We start from the raw sequence: 20081 nt of genomic DNA on the forward strand, positions 1-20081 counted from the left end.
TCCACTTGGGGGGCTCTTTGCTTGACAAATCAATCTCTTCCACAATAAACTTTGTATCAATAAATACATTATAAAAGTTTCATACAAACAGAAGAAAAATCACCTTGGGGGGTCCTTACATTGCATAGGTAGTGTCTAAAAAAATACACCCCTCCCCCCAGAGTCCTGGAGGAGGGGCTCCAGCCCGACGAAAAGTCCCGCGTCCGAGGATAGGGGCGAGATTTGGCTATTAAAAAGGGAGATCTCCTCCGAGAGCGACCCCCGGAATGTCAGCACCCGGCTGTCCGTCATCCTGGAGTCACGCCCCCTTGTCCAATCACGTACATAGAAATGAAGACGACAGGTGGTTAAGCTACTGCGTTTAATAGTCTCCCCCGGTGCGGCTGGCGACCCCGCGGAAGGCACAGGATAGTAGCCAAGAGGAAATACATTCTACCGCTACAACATGCCGCTCCGTGCTCCGCCCCCCGCGCCAGCCGGGAGCCAAACGCTCAAGAGTCCAATCATGGACGACCTTCCTGGAATGAACAGCCAGCCCTGCGGCTCGTCCTACGCCTCCACGCGGCCCGAGTAGGCGGAGGCGGTGCTCCCCGTGTTGCTGCGGGACAGGCGCGGGCTCTGGTTGGCGCAGTTCTCTCCGCGCTTCTTCTCGTGATGCTCCTTCCAGGTCTCCAGCATCTGCAGCTTCCCCTGCTCCTCCTTCAGGAACACCTCCACCATTAGCACCTTCTCCCGGTGGATCTGCTCGCTGATGTCCTTGGGGATGTCCGGGATTATCCAGTCCACAAAGTCGCTCATGAACATGACCAGGTTCTGGAAGAGAAGACGAGTCGGGTCAGAGGCTGGAACGTCCCCGGACCCGTCTGTGTAGCAGATATATCCCCTATAATATAACTATTCTGTGATCACCATTTTATACTAGGGAATGGTGCCCCAACACTGCTGTGCTCTGTGCACCGGACTGCTCTGCAGCCCCTCCCCTCCGAGAAAAGTTGTATCAGGCTTCCGGTTATATTAGGCTTCCACAATGTGGCGAGGTTGTTAAGCACTTCAGAGCACAGAGCACAGCAGTGTGAGGACACGCCCACAGTGGACTTAGAGAAGCTGCAATCCTGGAATAGGAATCCATATATCACAGTCCTGCTGCTACTAACAACATACACAAATGTCTGATTACCCATCTCTCCAAGGACAATACAAACACCGTTTGCACAGCAGTGCGCGGAAACCTCACTGGGGTCCTGGGTTCAAGTCCCACCCAGGTCAACATCTGCAAAGAGTTTGTATGTTCTCTCCGTGTTTGGGTGGATTTCCTCCGGTTTCCTCCCACACTCCGAAACATACTGTTAGGTTGTTTAGAGTGTGAGCCCCCTGGGGACAGGGACCATGCTTTGTGCAGCGCTGCGTAATCTGTGTGCGCTATATAAAGAATTATTACTATTATTATACAGTGAAGCTACAATCCTGGAAGATAAATCTTGCTCTCCCCCCACTGGGGTCTTGTATGGCGGAGGAGGAGCCCCCGCAGGTGCCAGTGCCCGGGTGTGTCTGTTACCTCCTATTACTACTCCCGCCGAATGTTCTGATATCATGAGACCACCAGAGACCCCCACGTACCTGAAATACTATGACGAAGGCTAGCCTTGCCGCCAGGACGGCCCAGAACTCCTTGGTGATGTCATATTTAGTCTCCGCCCACGGCGGCTCCCGGTAATCCTTGTACCTGAGGGAGAAGAGATTTGCGGTCAGTATAGGGGGCACCCAGTATAGGGGACAACCTGTAGGGACGGCCAGTGGGGGGCGCTACCTGCAGATCTCCACCTGGTACCCCACGTCGTGGTCAATGTTGGGCCCGGTGCCGGGCTTGAAGTCGCTGACGTTGAAGTAGGCGAGCGTGTTGTTGAGGAAGCCGTGCATGGTGCCGTCCGGGCTGTACATGTACAGGTAGACCAGCCGCGGGATGAAGTCAGAGGTGAACGAGATCACAAAGGCCTGACAGGGGCAACAAGGCAGAGGTCATCACACAGTCCTCACACTGCTGTGCTCTGTGCATGAGCACATCGGTGGAGTCGCTGCTGTAAGCCCATTACTTAGAGGAGAGGGGCTGTGGAGCAGTCCGATGCACAGAGCACAGCAGTGTGAGGACACATTTTTGAGACAATTTGATAAGAATATGGGATAAGCTGTGACACCAGGGGCTCGTCCGCCCCCGAGATGTCCCCGAGATGTGGAGCCGTAGGTCAGGGGAAGACTGTGGCGGCACCGATGCTCCCGGATATATCAGGATATTTATGAGCAGAAACCCCCAACAAGTCTCCGATCCCCGGCTGCAGACCCCAGAGGATGCCCCAATACGGACAGGGAGGGCGCAGGGTCTCACCTCCGTGTTATTTACAGCAGCACAAGGGACTGCACCAGTCCCCATATACAAGGGGGTGAAGGACTGCGAGTGGGGTTAGGGACCACCGACCCAAAGCAAGGACTGGGGAGGGGGATGGGAGGCTGCTCCAGAAAAGGGCCACATAATACCACCATATACTGCCCACACATTGCTGCCCTATAGTCCAGACATTATACCATCATATACTGCCCACACACTGCTGCCCTATAGTACAGACATTATACCGTCATATAGTGCCCACACACTGCTGCCCTATAGTACAGACATTATACCGTCATATAGTGCCCACACACTGCTGCCCTATAGTACAGACATTATACCGTCATATAGTGCCCACACACTGCTGCCCTATAGTCCAGACATTATACCATCATATAGTGCCCACACACTGCTGCCCTATAGTACAGACATTATACCGTCATATAGTGCCCACACACTGCTGCCCTATAGTACAGACATTATACCGTCATATAGTGCCCACACACTGCTGCCCTATAGTCCAGACATTATACCATCATATAGTGCCCACACACTGCTGCCCTATAGTACAGACATTATACCGTCATATAGTGCCCACACACTGCTGCCCTATAGTACAGACATTATACCGTCATATAGTGCCCACACACTGCTGCCCTATAGTACAGACATTATACCGTCATATAGTGCACACACACTGCTGCAGTATAGTACAGACATTATACCGTCATATAGTGCACACACACTGCTGCAGTATAGTACAGACATTATACCGTCATATAGTGCCCACACACTGCTGCCCTATAGTACAGACATTATACCATCATATACTGCCCACACACTGCTGCCCTATAGTACAGACATTATACCGTCATATAGTGCCCACACACTGCTGCCCTATAGTACAGACATTATACCGTCATATAGTGCCCACACACTGCTGCCCTATAGTCCAGACATTATACCATCATATAGTGCCCACACACTGCTGCCCTATAGTACAGACATTATACCGTCATATAGTGCCCACACACTGCTGCCCTATAGTACAGACATTATACCGTCATATAGTGCCCACACACTGCTGCCCTATAGTACAGACATTATACCGTCATATAGTGCACACACACTGCTGCAGTATAGTACAGACATTATACCGTCATATAGTGCACACACACTGCTGCAGTATAGTACAGACATTATACCGTCATATAGTGCCCACACACTGCTGCCCTATAGTACAGACATTATACCGTCATATAGTGCCCACACACTACTGCCCTATAGTCCAGACATTATACCATCATATAGTGCCCACACACTACTGCCCTATAGTACAGACATTATACCGTCATATAGTGCCCACACACTGCTGCCCTATAGTACAGACATTATACCATCATATAGTGCACACACATTGCTCGCCCATAGTACAGACATTATACCGTCATATAGTGCCCACACACTGCTGCCCTATAGTCCAGACATTATACCGTCATATAGTGCCCACACATTGCTCGCCCATAGTACAGACATTATACCGTCATATAGTGCCCACACATTGCTGCCCTATAGTCCAGACATTATACCATCATATAGTGCCCACACACTGCTGCCCTATAGTACAGACATTATACCGTCATATAGTGCCCACACACTGCTGCCCTATAATACAGACATTATACCGTCATATAGTGCCCACACACTACTGCCCTATAGTACAGACATTATACCGTCATATAGTGCCCACACACTGCTGCCCTATAATACAGACATTATACCGTCATATAGTGCCCACACACTGCTGCCCTATAGTACAGACATTATACCGTCATATAGTGCCCACACACTACTGCCCTATAATACAGACATTATACCGTCATATAGTGCCCACACACTACTGCCCTATAGTACAGACATTATACCGTCATATAGTGCCCACACACTGCTGCCCTATAATACAGACATTATACCGTCATATAGTGCCCACACACTACTGCCCTATAGTACAGACATTATACCGTCATATAGTGCCCACACACTACTGCCCTATAGTACAGACATTATACCGTCATATAGTGCCCACACACTACTGCCCTATAGTCCAGACATTATACCATCATATAGTGCACACACACTACTGCCCTATAGTACAGACATTATACCGTCATATAGTGCCCACACACTACTGCCCTATAGTCCAGACATTATACCATCATATAGTGCACACACATTGCTCGCCCATAGTACAGACATTATACCGTCATATAGTGCCCACACACTGCTGCCCTATAGTCCAGACATTATACCGTCATATAGTGCCCACACACTACTGCCCTATAGTACAGACATTATACCGTCATATAGTGCCCACACACTGCTGCCCTATAGTACAGACATTATACCGTCATATAGTGCCCACACACTGCTGCCCTATAGTACAGACATTACACCGTCATATAGTGCCCACACACTGCTGCCCTATAGTACAGACATTATACCGTCATATAGTGCACACACACTGCTGCCCTATAGTACAGACATTATACCGTCATATAGTGCCCACACACTGCTGCCCTATAGTACAGACATTATACCGTCATATAGTGCACACACACTGCTGCCCTATAGTACAGACATTATACCGTCATATAGTGCCCACACACTGCTGCAGTATAGTACAGACATTATACCGTCATATAGTGCCCACACACTGCTGCAGTATAGTACAGACATTATACCGTCATATAGTGCCCACACACTACTGTCCTATAGTACAGACATTATACCGTCATATAGTGCCCACACACTGCTGCCCTATAGTACAGACATTATACCGTCATATAGTGCACACACACTACTGCCCTATAGTCCAGACATTATACCATCATATAGTGCCCACACATTGCTCGCCCATAGTACAGACATTATACCGTCATATAGTGCCCACACACTGCTGCCCTATAGTACAGACATTATACCGTCATATAGTGCACACACACTACTGCCCTATAGTACAGACATTATACCGTCATATAGCGCCCACACACTACTGCCCTATAGTACAGACATTATACCGTCATATAGTGCCCACACACTGCTGCCCTATAGTACAGACATTATACCGTCATATAGTGCCCACACACTACTGCCCTATAGTACAGACATTATACCGTCATATAGTGCCCACACATTGCTCGCCCATAGTACAGACATTATACCGTCATATAGTGCCCACACACTGCTGCCCTATAGTCCAGACATTATACCGTCATATAGTGCCCACACATTGCTCGCCCATAGTACAGACATTATACCGTCATATAGTGCCCACACATTGCTCGCCCATAGTACAGACATTATACCGTCATATAGTGCCCACACACTGCTGCCCTATAGTACAGACATTATATCGTCATATAGTGCCCACACACTACTGCCCTATAGTACAGACATTATACCGTCATATAGTGCCCACACACTACTGCCCTATAGTACAGACATTATACCATCATATAGTGCCAACACACTACTGTCCTATAGTACAGACATTATACCGTCATATAGTCCCCACACACTACTGCCCTATAGTACAGACATTATACCGTCATATAGTGCCCACACACTACTGCCCTATAGTCCAGACATTATACCGTCATATAGTGCCCACACATTGCTCGCCCATAGTACAGACATTATACCGTCATATAGTGCCCACACACTGCTGCAGTATAGTACAGACATTATACCGTCATATAGTGCCCACACACTGCTGCCCTATAGTACAGACAATATACCGTCATATAGTGCCCACACACTGCTGCCCTATAATACAGACATTATACCGTCATATAGTGCCCACACACTGCTGCCCTATAGTCCAGACATTATACCGTCATATAGTGCCCACACACTACTGCCCTATAGTACAGACATTATACCGTCATATAGTGCCCACACACTACTGCCCTATAGTACAGACATTATACCGTCATATAGTGCCCACACACTGCTGCCCTATAGTCCAGACATTATACCGTCATATAGTGCCCACACACTACTGCCCTATAGTACAGACATTATACCGTCATATAGTGCCCACACACTACTGCCCTATAGTACAGACATTATACCGTCATATAGCGCCCACTCAATACTGTCTTGTACGGCAATCATTATTCGTATCCACACAATACCGCCATATAGTGCCGACATGACATCACTTACATTAATGATGACTGCCAGCTTCCCGATTCCTCGCAGAATATTGTACCAAATACCTGGAAAGAACCAGAAAAAGGGGGTTATTAACCATCGCTGCCTCAGGCTCCTCCCCCTCATTTACATAGAGTCGTATTCATTACTATGGAGGGGAGATACAGAGCGCCCGACCCTAGAGTTATAGCACAAAGTTCTTGTTTCCTGTAGTTGCCACAAGGGGGAGCTCGGGAGCCGCCTGCAGACTGATACAATGTTACCTGTAATGTGAATATATTGCATTCTCCAGACTCCCCCTAGAGGCGGCTGCAGGAAGTGCGGATCTATTACAGAATTTGGAACTTTTTTACGAGAAAAGTGCAAACCAAATTTCCTAAAATTAATCAGGGTCCCCTGTGGAGCCCCCCTTAAAGACGCTCTTCTGCTCCAGCTCCTTGTGTCAGAGCTACAGCCCTCTATCCCGGGGTTATTACAGAGTGAGGAGAAGGAGGGGTTAATAGAAGGTCCCTATGACAGCTCTGACGAGTCCCAGGTCCGATGTAACCCGGCAGATCCTGGAGAAGTTGCAGGATGAGATCCCGGATGATAATGTTACACTTTATTAATAGCCGCGGTGCCTGGAGTGTGCTCTGCGTCACTGCTGAGACCGGAGGGGACAGAAGCCTCTCCACATGGAGGAATTACAAGCAGTCACCGCATTCCGCCAGATGACTGCCCCGGCTGCTCTACATGATGCCACCGCATAATTAAAGGGATCTGTCAGCAGGAGTGACTATACAGACTGCAGCCAGTGTGATGTATTGTCCCTGGAGAGATGTGTAATCAGACATTTGTGTATGTTGTTAGTAGCAGCAGGACTGTGATGGATTTATATTCCAGGATAGTAGCTTCTCCAAGTACACTGTGGTGTATCCTCTCCCTGCTTTGTTCTGCGCTCTCTGCGGACACTTATTATCTTATTATTTATGGATTTAATCAGACCTTTATATATGTTGTTAGTAGCAGCTGAACTGTGATATATGGATTTGTATTCCAGGATTGTAGCTTTTCCAAGTGCACTGGGGCTGTGTCCTCACACTGCTGAGCTTGGGGCTCTCTGCAGCCAGTGTTATGTGCAGCAAGGGTCTGATTACATATTCCTCGAGGGACAAAAGCAAAAAACAGGCTGAAGAGAGCACAGATCACAGCAGTGTGAGCTCCCAGTGCACTTGGAAATGCTACAATAGTTGAATATAAATGCATGTATCACAGTCCTGCTGCTGCTAACAACATACACAAAGGTCTGATTACACATCTCTCCAGGGACAATACATAAGACTGGCTGCAGAGAGCACAGAGCACAGCAGTGTGAGGTCTGATTACACATCTCTCCAGGGACAATACATAAGACTGGCTGCAGAGAGCACAGAGCACAGCAGTGTGAGGTCTGATTACACATCTCTCCAGGGACAATACATAACACTGGCTGCAGAGAGCACAGAGCACAGCAGTGTGAGGTCTGATTACACATCTCTCCATGGACAATACATAACACTGGCTGCAGAGAGCACAGAGCACAGCAGTGTGAGGTCTAATTACACATCTCTCCAGGGACAATACATAACACTGGCTGCAGAGAGCACAGAGCACAGCAGTGTGAGGTCTCATTACACATCTCTTCAGGGACAATACATAACACTGGCTGCAGAGAGCACAGAGCACAGCAGTGTGATGTCTGATTACACATCTCTCCAGGGACAATACATAACACTGGCTGCAGAGAGCACAGAGCACAGCAGTGTGAGGTATGATTACACATCTCTCCAGGGACAATACATTACACTGGCTGCAGAGAGCACATGGCACAGCAGTGTGAGGTGTGATTACACATCTCTCCAGGGACAATACATAACACTGGCTGCAGAGAGCACAGAGCACAGCAGTGTGAGGTGTGATTACACATCTCTCCAGGGACAATACATAACACTGGCTGCAGAGAGCACAGAGCACAGCAGTGTGAGGTGTGATTACACATCTCTCCAGGGACAATACATAACACTGGCTGCAGAGAGCACAGAGCACAGCAGTGTGAGGTCTGATTACACATCTCTCCAGAGACAATACATAACACTGGCTGCAGAGAGCACAGAGCTCAGCAGTGTGAGGTCTGATTACACATCTCTCCAGAGACAATACATAACACTGGCTGCAGAGAGCACAGAGCACAGCAGTGTGAGGTGTGATTACACATCTCTCCAGGGACAATACATAACACTGGCTGCAGAGAGCACAGAGCACAGCAGTGTGAGGCCTGACTACACATCTCTCCAGAGACAATACATAACACTGGCTGCAGAGAGCACAGAGCACAGCAGTGTGAGGTCTGATTACACATCTCTCCAGGGACAATACATAACACTGGCTGCAGAGAGCACAGAGCACAGCAGTGTGAGGCTCGATTAAACATCTCACCAGGGACATTACATGCTGTCTATATGGTCTCTCCTGCTGACAGGTTCCTTTTACATGCGGTTGGTTGATGCATTTCTCCATGTCTTTGCAGTTGTAATAGTGATATAATGACAGCAGTAGATACAGCGCCCCCTATGACACCATTATCCATGTATTAGTACCAGGATTTCCATACATTAGAGACCCCAGTAGTCTGGACAGCAGAGACCGCAGCGGGGTACACGGATCCCTATGTGCACAGCGACTTACCAATGTCCTTCGCTCTGACGGCCACTGGTCTCCGGAGCTCGGTGACGAATTTCTTGGCGTCCAGTCTTATCTCTATGATGTTATTTAGTAACGCAAAGAGAGGAGCCAGCGGGAAGGAGGCCACAAACAAGGTGACGAATCCAAACTGAATGACTGCGGGGAAAAGGCAGGGATCAGGATAAGACCTTTCCCCCCTCCCAGGAACAGCGCCACACTCACAGTCAGGCTGCACGAGGTATTTCAGCTGGATGATAGCTGCAATACCAAGCACAACCTGCGGATAGGGGTGGCGCCATTCTCCGGCAAAATCAATCATATGACATTGTAGGAGATGTGACGACGTACTCATCTCCATGTACTCGGGGGTAAGTCCAGCGAAAGGCTCCAGGTCGTAGTCCAGCTCGTAGCGCTGCTTCCTCTTCACGTGCTCCTCGTGATCCATGTATTTCTGTCTCCGTGACTTTAAGTATCTGATCAGCTTCTTCATCTTCCTAGGAGGAGAAGATATTCCGTGAGCGGCTACACCTATAAAGGGGGCAGGGGGGTCATTGCAGGGGTCAGGACACTCACGGGATCCCGATCTCAAAGAGGTTGTTCTGGATCAGCTGCTTCCCCAACATGATGATGCTCAGCTGGATGCACAGTTCCATCAAACAGCCACCGGGGGCGCACTGTAAAGAACACAGACACCAGCGCTAGTGGAGGGTTCACCTGGTGGTCCTAGAGCGAAGGCTGAACATCTTCTGGTTCAGATGATCCCGCTCCAATAACCCAACAGCGGAGGCCCCCCCCCCCCCCCGACTACTAAGCCGCGCACAGACCTCTAGGGACACCTACCTCTTCCATCCTGAACGAGCCAAAAATGTAGAGGTAGTCTCCTGGACGTCCAACAAACCTGATAATAGGGAAAAAAATGTGGAAAAATTGTTCGGTTCAATTTCCCTGCAGCGCCTCCGCAGGGGAAGTGAAGTATTACACCTGAGAATTATATGAGAGATGCCCTCTCCTCTATGTTCTAGGTAATTGATAGCGGTCCCTAAGGAGTCTTCTCCTCTGGGACCGTCCCTTTAATACTGCAGCTGCCTCAGTTGCCGGGAAGCCTATGGAACGTACAGGTGGCTTCTATCCATGGGGAAGGTTGGGCGGAGTCTCTGGTTTGGCTCATTTGCATATATTCCCCAAGAAGCATTTGCACACCCATGCTGGGTCTCCCTAAGCAGAATGAGTGCACTCCAGCCTCATCCCAAACCTGTGACCCGCTACTCACCGCCCCTTGAAGAAAGCCACGTAGAAGATGGGGGTGTAGGCGTTGACAAACTTCAGGAGGAAGGCCTTAAAGATCAGGCGCTCTTCAAAGGTCTTGTCCGTTTTTGGAACCTCTGTCAAGAATATAATAAATGGGTTGGGTGAAGATTTTTGGGAGATGAAAACCAGACAAGGATTGGTTTACAGAAGAACCGGAGAACAATTAACTTTTTGTTACATGTTTTATATGTTGCAAAATGGCGAAAAAGTGGCGTAAGTTGTATGTTGTAAGTGGCGAAATTCCTAGAATTTTAATCCACATTTCTGCAACAACACAAAAGTCTGATAACACACTTCTCCAGGGACAATACATGACACTGGCTACAGCCTGAACAGTCACACCTGCTGACAGGTTCCCTTTAATTATCACATTTGTGTTAAGGCTGCAGGAGGGTGGAACAAACCCACACAGACAGACACTTACCAATCTGAGTGAGCCATCTTGCTATGCAGCCATACACTTCATCCAGAATCAGAATCACCACCAGGTTGATGATGACGGCAGTGGCAGTCACCGTCACCCTGACATTGGCGCGGGCCGAGGGGTTAGAGCTCATGGCCAGCGCAGCCGCAGTGGAGACGCGATACACGATGACACCAAAGACGATGGCAAACGTTAGACCGACCTGGTGGAGGGAAAGGGGCAAAGCGTAAGACAGTCAGATGTAAGGAGCGGTATAGGGCCCCCCCCCCCCATACTGGAGCGGTATAGGGCCCCCCCCCATACTGGAGCGGTATAGGGCGCCCCCCCCCCATACTGGAGCGGTATAGGGCGCCCCCCCCCCATACTGGAGCGGTATAGGGCGCCCCCCCCCCATACTGGAGCGGTATAGGGCCCCCCCCCCCCATACTGGAGCGGTATAGGGCCCCCCCCCCATACTGGAGCGGTATAGGGCCCCCCCCCCATACTGGAGCGGTATAGGGCCCCCCCCCCATACTGGAGCGGTATAGGGCCCCCCCCATACTGGAGCGGTATAGGGCCCACCCCCATACTGGAGCGGTATAGGGCCCACCCCCATACTGGAGCGGTATAGGGCCCACCCCCCCATACTGGAGCGGTATAGGGCCCACCCCCCCATACTGGAGCGGTATAGGGCCCCCCCCCCATACTGGAGCGGTATAGGGCCACCCCCCCATACTGGAGCGGTATAGGGCCCCCCCCCCCCATACTGGAGCGGTATAGGGCCACCCCCCCCCATACTGGAGCGGTATAGGGCCACCCCCCCATACTGGAGCGGTATAGGGCCACCCCCCCATACTGGAGCGGTATAGGGCCACCCCCCCATACTGGAGCGGTATAGGGCCACCCCCCCATACTGGAGCGGTATAGGGCCACCCCCCCATACTGGAGCGGTATAGGCCCACCCCCCCATACTGGAGCGGTATAGGCCCACCCCCCCATACTGGAGCGGTATAGGGCCCCCCCCCCATACTGGAGCGGTATAGGGCCCCCCCCCCATACTGGAGCGGTATAGGGCCCCCCCCCCATACTGGAGCGGTATAGGGCCCCCCCCCCATACTGGAGCGGTATAGGGCCCCCCCCCCCATACTGGAGCGGTATAGGGCCCCCCCCCCCATACTGGAGCGGTATAGGGCCCCCCCCCCCATACTGGAGCGGTATAGGGCCCCCCCCCCATACTGGAGCGGTATAGGGCCCCCCCCCCCATACTGGAGCGGTATAGGGCCCCCCCCCCATACTGGAGCGGTATAGGGCCCCCCCCCCCATACTGGAGCGGTATAGGGCCCCCCCCCCCATACTGGAGCGGTATAGGGCCCCCCCCCCATACTGGAGCGGTATAGGGCCCCCCCCCCCATACTGGAGCGGTATAGGGCCCCCCCCCCCATACTGGAGCAGTATAGGGCCCCCCCCCCCATACTGGAGCGGTATAGGGGCCCCCCCCCCCATACTGGAGCGGTATAGGGCCCCCCCCCCATACTGGAGCGGTATAGGGCCCCCCCCCCATACTGGAGCGGTATAGGCCCCCCCCCATACTGGATCGGTATAGGGCCCCCCCCATACTGGAGCGGTATAGGCCCCCCCCATACTGGATCGGTATAGGGCCCCCCCCATACTGGAGCGGTATAGGGGGCCCCTGAAATCCCATTTCTTACTACAATCGATTCATATTTGTTATCCACAAAATTCTTCCCCGCACTTATGTGCGTACAACCTAATAGCCAAGAGGCTGCGGATTTAGGAAAAAGTGGTCTCTGGGGATCCATAATACGGTAGTAATTGTCACAGACCCTTATATTCTGTATAATGAATCATGGAGCCAAAAAGTCTTGTGGGGACAAGGGACCCTGCCTGACACTGCCCCCCGGAGGTTCTATGGAGAACTCTTACAGCAATTACTGATACATAGACTCAATATTGAAGCCAGACCTTCCATTATTTTGGGCAGCGTTTCGGGTCTTTGGGGAACCTTGTGCCGATCAGCCGCCTCATCTTCCCCTGGATCAGATTCTGTAGTTCTTACTGTAAGTTTAGGAAATTTAGGATATGACCCTCCCCACTTACCATGAAGATTATTCCGACCATGTTTGTGACATAAGCGGGGACCCTGTCCCTCCACGTCAGCTTCTCCTTCTCAGTCTAAAATGCATTGAAACAAGAAAAACACACACAAAAAAAAAACTGAATCACTAGGGAATCATGGGAAATCCAGGACCGGGGGGGGGTGGGGGGTGGAGGAGATATCAATGTGAGGACACACGGGCGGAGGAGACCACGCGCACACAGGTGGCAGCGTCCGCAGCTCACACATCGGTTTAGTGATGCAGAAGGGGGGCCCAGTGTTGCTTCATTCAAAAAAAACTAAAATAAAACAACAGGAATTTTTTTTTTTTTAGGATGTCGGGAAGTTGTAGTTTTGCTGGAGAACAAGATGCTGCAATGCTTGACATGTGCCACAGTGATCAGTGCTGGGTGTCGGGACTATCCTGAGAACAAGCCATCAATAGTAGACCCTGGCCAACCCCTTTAAGAAGGATTAACATACCTGGGAACCTTTTGCTACAAATAATTTTAGTGACAATTTTGCTCAAGTAAATTGCTGTAAAAAAAAATTAAAAATTGCAAAAATTTTACAGATTTAAGTAGTTTTGAAACCAAATTAAAAAATTTTTTTTTTAGGAAGTTCCAATTTAGGCAAAGTAGAGAAGAAACTTTCTGACCCTGGAGTGTCTGTTGCAGGATCTGCTTGCAAACTACAGCAGTAGTATTTCACAGTCCTGCTGCTACTATAAATACTTAAGTAAAGGTCTTATTATACATCTCTCCTAACACTGCCTGCATAGAGCACAGAGCACAGCAGTGTGAGGACATCCCTTCCAGTGCACGGGGAGAATCTACAATCCTGGAATAGAAATCACAGTCCTGCTGCTACTTACAACATCCACAACCGTTCCCCTTTAAATCCCAGTGTTCCCAGTTATGTCAATGGGTGACCATGAGCAATGGGGAGATGTTTACATTAGTAATGAGCCACAAAAAATGGAGTTATAATAATGTGAATGACAAGACAACACTAGGCCGGTCCCCTCGTACACGGTGCGGCATGCACACAGACACTACACACAATGTGACGGGGAGCCATGCATCGGCAGGAGCGGTGGGGGACGAGGGAGAGCGGACACGGAGGTGAGGGTTAAAATGGAACAACAACTAGGCATCCGGAGGGGATCATCCGTCAGCTGTAGGCCTCACAATAATCCCCTCCGGATGCCGGAACACGGTAAAACAAGGTGCCGCCTCGGGTGACCATTGCTTAACCCTGGACATTGGGTGGAACATGTACCAATTTCACCCCAGCCATGGCTGTCTTAACTCTCTGCCTCCACTTGTTTGGGTTGTCCTCGGGAACAGGCGGATGCTTCTGAAGGCGTTCGGAGGAAACAAAAAGGAGCAAGCGATAGTGTTATAAAGCATCGATCAACCGGCAGCAATGAATGAGAACAGGGGGGATGTGTGCAGCGCCCCCAAACATCACCGGCCAAGCCAGGGGCCACCTACCTACCCCTCCCCAGGGTCATGGCGGCGTTGTGGACACTATGGTCGTGACCAGTGACGGACGCCTGGACAATCTTACATGGACTAACCCCATATGACGTGAACATGGTTATAGCTGTGGTGCAGGGAATTTGGGATTTATTTTCGTCATTGTAAACTAGCAATAAAGATTTTTAGATCAAATCTCCTTAAATAAAAGTGATATATACTATGTAATGTCTAATGTCCGACTCATTATAGAGTCATGCTCCTCCCATCAGACGTTGCACGGGGCAACCAATGAGACAACAGATCTCTTAAAACTAGTGTGAAAATATGAAAGCTCTGCTGCGATTGGCTGCTATAAAAAGACAGCCCTGATATCGGGGAGTTTAATTAATGAGGCCTAGGGTAATACGTGTGCCTTTTGGCAGCCGCCTGCTCAGTAACATCATTATATTACCACATTTGTAGCGTTAGACCTGTATCTGCTACAATACTGAGGCCCATTGCTGGCTACAACACAAGTAGGCCTCATTTATCCTGGTTGTCCATAGCAACCAATAAGCATTCAGTTTTAATTTCTTAAACTCCTCTGGCAGCATGAGACCTGCGCTGTGATTGGTTAACCTGGGAACTGCAGGCAGCAGTGCTATTAGACAATTTTGCAAACTGAGGCCTGGAAAGCAAGTGTCACTTCTGTCATAACTTGAGTCTATGAAATAAAATCAAAGATAAAATCATATTTTGTGAACCTCCCTGAAAAAAGTACACAGCTTTGCGCTATGAAGTCTATGGTGGCCCTAAGGGGTCATGTTTGGTCTCCTCCAGGTTCCTCAACCCTCAGCCAAGACATTGATGGTTGCCCCCGTTTATCGAAATTAAGACCCCAACCATAGGCTGCCCCCTAGAGGCCAGTGATGATGGGGGCAGTAGCACACGCTCATTCAATATCCGACATACAGATACAGCAGTAAGGCAGCGGAGACAGAAGAGAAATATAATCCAGTTCATCATGATGAAGTCCTCTCTATAAAAGGCGCAAATTGTGGGCGTGCGACATAGGATCGCAATGTCTGGGGCCACCTCGGCGGATCGGATCACCCCGTGACCACATGCACGCCATTGCAATCTCACGTCACATGACCACAAGTCGCGACAAACACGGCAGAGTTTGCTGCAGAACGTTCTGCGACCGATAATTTGTTCCGTTCATCTGAATAGGGTTGTATTTGCGGCAAGCGCGTCGGTTTCAGCGAGCGTCATTCAGAGGAACGGGACCGCGCGCAAAAAAACGTCTGCAGCAAATCTGCCGCGTGCAAACTCACCCTGAACGCACACAATGAGGTCAGATTTATTTCCAGCTCAGGAGTGATTGTTAGTAACATGCTACTAGTCTACGTATGGAGAAGATGGCGCAGAGCGGCGACACGGCGCGGTAACAGGACACGCGGGAGGACAATGCCAGCATTGCCTTCACTCACAGGTTACCTGATCCCGCGGTGTGGCTCACAATGGCTGCCAATTGTATACAGACGGAGGCTGCACAAACACGGTCACACACAACGGGAGCGTGACTGGCACAGCGTCGGGTTACAGGACACAAGGATAATCGCAACTAAAGGGCCGACATTGCGGAAGTGCAAATTACATGACTTATTGATGTGGGCGGAATGAGCAGTAATCACCTTATCACCACATTGTCAGGTATCAGCATCATATGGTAAGTGTCAGGCAGATTTCCCAGACTGAAACCTGCACCTCAAACTGATCCCAAATATAACGCCCTAATCTCATGAGCTCACTCTAGTGGTGGCTGTATACACAGTGTGTAGTAATCTCCTGAGCTCCCCTAGTGGTGGCTGTATACACAGTGTGTAGTAATCTCCTGAGCTCCCCTAGTGGTGGCTGTATATACAGTATGTAGTAATCTCCTGAGCTCCCCCTAGTGGTGGCTGTATTTACAGTATGTAGCAATCACCTGAGCTCCCCTAGTGGTGGCTGTATATACAGTATGTAGTAATCTCCTGAGCTCCCCCTAGTGGTGGCTGTATATACAGTATGTAGTAATCTCCTGAGCTCCTCCTAGTGGTGGCTGCATATACAGTATGTAGTCATCTCCTGAGCTCCGCCCTAGTGGTAGCTGTATATACAGTATGTAGTAATCTCCTGAGATCCCCCATAGTGGTGGCTGTATATACAGTATGTAGTAATCTCCTGAGCTCCGCCCTAGTGGTAGCTGTATATACAGTATGTAGTAATCTCCTGAGATCCCCCATAGTGGTGGCTGTATATACAGTATGTAGTAATCTCCTGAGCTCCCCCTAGTGGTGGCTGTATATACAGTATGTAGTAATCTCCTGAGCTCCGCCCTAGTGGTAGCTGTATATACAGTATGTAGTAATCTCCTGAGCTCCCCCTAATGGTGGCAGTATATACAGTATGTACTATTCTCCTGAGCTCCCCCTAGTGGTGGTGTATATACAGTATGTAGTAATCTCCTGAGCTCCTCCTAGTGGTGGTGTATATACAGTATGTAGTAATCTCCTGAGCTCCTCCTAGTGGTGGCTATATATACAGTATGTAGTAATCTCCTGAGATCCCCCATAGTGGTGGCTGTATATACAGTATGTAGTAATCTCCTGAGCTCCCCCTAATGGTGGCAGTATATACAGTATGTACTATTCTCCTGAGCTCCCCCTAGTGGTGGTGTATATACAGTATGTAGTAATCTCCTGAGCTCCTCCTAGTGGTGGTGTATATACAGTATGTAGTAATCTCCTGAGCTCCTCCTAGTGGTGGCTATATATACGGTATGTAGTAATCTCCTGAGATCCCCCATAGTGGTGGCTGTATATACAGTATGTAGTAATCTCCTGAGCTCCCCCTAGTGGTGGCTGTATATACAGTATGTAGTAATCTCCTGAGCTCCCCCTAGTGGTGGCTGTATGTACAGTATGTAGTAATCTCCTGAGCTCCTCCTAGTGGTGACTGTATGTACAGTATGTAGTAATCTCCTGAGCTCCTCCTAGTGGTGGCTGTATATACAGTATGTAGTAATCTCCTGAGCTCCTCCTAGTGGTGGCTGTATATACAGTATGTAGTAATCTCCTGAGCTCCTCCTAGTGGTGGCTGTATATACAGTATGTAGTAATCACCTGAGCTCCCCCTAGTGGTGACTGTATATACAGTATGTAGTAATCTCCTGAGCTCCCCCTAATGGTGGCTGTATATACAGTATGTAGTAATCTCCTGAGCTCCCCCTAATGGTGGCTGTATATACAGTATGTAGTAATCTCCTGAGCTCCCCCTACTGGTGGCTGTATATACAGTATGTTGTAAAAATCTATTTTATAGACACCATCAGGCCTTGTTACACCCCTCTAGCCTCATATATGGATGTTCTTCTTACCTCTTTGCGCCTGTGCTCTTTTCTCAGGGATTTTTGGAGGACTTTAGCCTCATATTCTGCCCTTGGGTGGTCCTGCGGGAAATAAAGAGAAGATCAGATGTGGTAATGGTGGGACCCCTCCACCAGGTGAAGCTCTTCATCAGGATGGCAGCGCAGATCTGCAGTGCAGGCAGCCGTGACGGGTGCTGATCAGTGCACACAGCGGTACGATGCGTTACCGTCTGCGGACATACAGGGAATGGTGATGATTGGTAATGAACACAAAATGTGATGCAACATAAACCAAACAGCCAGAGACAAGGTGCGACACGTTCATTTTTCGGTGGGTGGGATCAGACAGGACAGTGACGGACACGCGGGACACATACATGGGGGCCAGTGCTGGATGTGCCAGGATTTGGGTGATTCAAAGGGGAAGGCAGAGAAAATAAGATAGAAAATTATATTAATAAAACGAGAATTCAAACCTTGACTGTGCCCTGCGGATACAAGAACACGACACACGGGGAGGGGAGAAAAACAGAGCGTTATTACTGGGTCCAGGTCAGGTTCGGTAGGTGCTGGGGGGGTTCTGGAGGACGTCCGCCCCTGTATTATGGGCCACACTGGTCATAGAGGTTCAGGTATATGGACAAGTATACACAACACTCACAAAGACACAATGCAAATATCTGGGCCGAGACCGGTTCTAACACAACATTCAGTCAGTCAACATTCAGACAGTGGACAAACTCCCATAAGATTGTCTTCAGCGACACCAAATATCTATGGGATTGTCCCCTCCGGCCTCCCCTAGCTGCAGCGCTGCGTGAGATATCCTGTAAATTTCCCCCATAAGGTGGCCGGTGTTTGCAATGAACATGTATCAGTTCGTTGTCTTCTTAAAGGGATTGTCCTGCATCTGCCTTCTTCAGAAAATAGCACCATGTCTGCCCACAGGTTGTGTGTGGTACTGCAGCTTAACCTCAATCACTGCAGTAGAGCAGAGATGCAAAAACACACACAACCTACAGGGAGGTAAGTAGCTCTCCAACTTCCTCACCTCTTCCTCTTCAAAGCCGGTCAGGTCCCATCTGTAGTTGAGCCGCATTTGCCGCCTCTTCCAGTGCTCCATGAACGTGGCAGCTGTAACACAAGGAGCAGGTTATTTATTGAGGGGTCTGTACATTAATTATACAAGGGGGAGGAGCCATCAATTATAGAAACTTTATAAAAATATGGATTTTGTTCACCATCATCATCATCATGGGACTCTTCCTGGTCTGTAGAGATCACTTTACACACCAGTGTAGCTCCTCCTTCTCCCTCCCCTTATAGAGAATGCCCACTACTGCCACCTATAGGATGACTGTAAAGATGGAAACAACAGATCTCCAGCGTGGTGCCAAGTGATAAGATCAAAAAAATGTCTTTTTTTTTGCTTATTAATGTGAAATCTACCCCCAGAATTGTAGATATTTTTGGTAATGTATTAAACAAGAAAAACTGAAATATCACATGGTACAAGTATTGAGTCCCTTTGCGGTGACTCATGTACCTCACATGCTGTCCATTTTCTTCTGATCCTCCTTGAGATGGTTCTACTCCTTCTTCGAGTCCAGCTGTGTTTAATTAAACTGATTGGACTTGATTAGGAAAGGTGCACACCTGTCTATATAAGACCTCACAGCTCACAGCGCATGTCAGATCACATGAGAATCATAAGGTCTAAGGAACTGCCCAAGGAGCTCAGAGACAAAATTGTGGCAAGACACAGATCTGGCCAAGTACAGAGATATCCTGGATAAAACCTCTTCCAGATGCTCTGGACCTCAGACTGGCCCGAACCTTTAAACAAGAAAATGACCCTAAGCCCACAACGCCCATCACCGGGGCACATAAATGAGCAAAAAAACTAAATTTTTTTGATCTTACCAATTGGCTGCAATGAAACAAAGCAGGAACATTTTAAAGGGGTCTGAATATTTTCTGTACCCCCTGTATATGATGCTAGTGTTACATTTTTAAGCCTAATACACAGGGACATGAAAATTGTTCTTCATTAGTTCCCTATGACCGGTCCCTGACAATGGAGG

The 20081-nt window shown here is 49.2% G+C and overlaps 1 protein-coding gene across 5 annotated transcripts in view; it reads right to left on the bottom strand.

Moving 5' to 3' along the window:
* Positions 1 to 347: 347 nt before the first annotated feature.
* ANO1 (anoctamin 1) overlaps positions 348 to 20081 on the bottom strand; it is a 142165-nt gene continuing 122431 nt past the window's right edge. For 4 of the 5 annotated variants that reach the window (XM_072119128.1, XM_072119123.1, XM_072119124.1 and 1 more), the window contains 14 exons: positions 19049 to 19131; positions 18007 to 18078; positions 14404 to 14481; positions 13125 to 13199; positions 11028 to 11229; positions 10566 to 10677; positions 10136 to 10193; positions 9869 to 9969; positions 9644 to 9789; positions 9299 to 9451; positions 6608 to 6660; positions 1808 to 1992; positions 1618 to 1723; positions 348 to 813 (listed from right to left, as the gene is read on the bottom strand). In XM_072119128.1, the coding sequence (XP_071975229.1) occupies positions 550 to 813; positions 1618 to 1723; positions 1808 to 1992; positions 6608 to 6660; positions 9299 to 9451; positions 9644 to 9789; positions 9869 to 9969; positions 10136 to 10193; positions 10566 to 10677; positions 11028 to 11229; positions 13125 to 13199; positions 14404 to 14481; positions 18007 to 18078; positions 19049 to 19131 (1688 nt within the window). In that variant the 3' untranslated portion in view covers positions 348 to 549. The remainder of the gene's footprint in view (positions 814 to 1617; positions 1724 to 1807; positions 1993 to 6607; positions 6661 to 9298; positions 9452 to 9643; positions 9790 to 9868; positions 9970 to 10135; positions 10194 to 10565; positions 10678 to 11027; positions 11230 to 13124; positions 13200 to 14403; positions 14482 to 18006; positions 18079 to 19048; positions 19132 to 20081) is intronic. The other variant, XM_072119125.1, reaches the window with a different exon arrangement.

This window comes from Engystomops pustulosus, chromosome 7 (assembly GCF_040894005.1).
Source record: "Engystomops pustulosus chromosome 7, aEngPut4.maternal, whole genome shotgun sequence".
In the NCBI taxonomy this organism is placed as follows: Eukaryota; Metazoa; Chordata; class Amphibia; order Anura; family Leptodactylidae; genus Engystomops; species Engystomops pustulosus.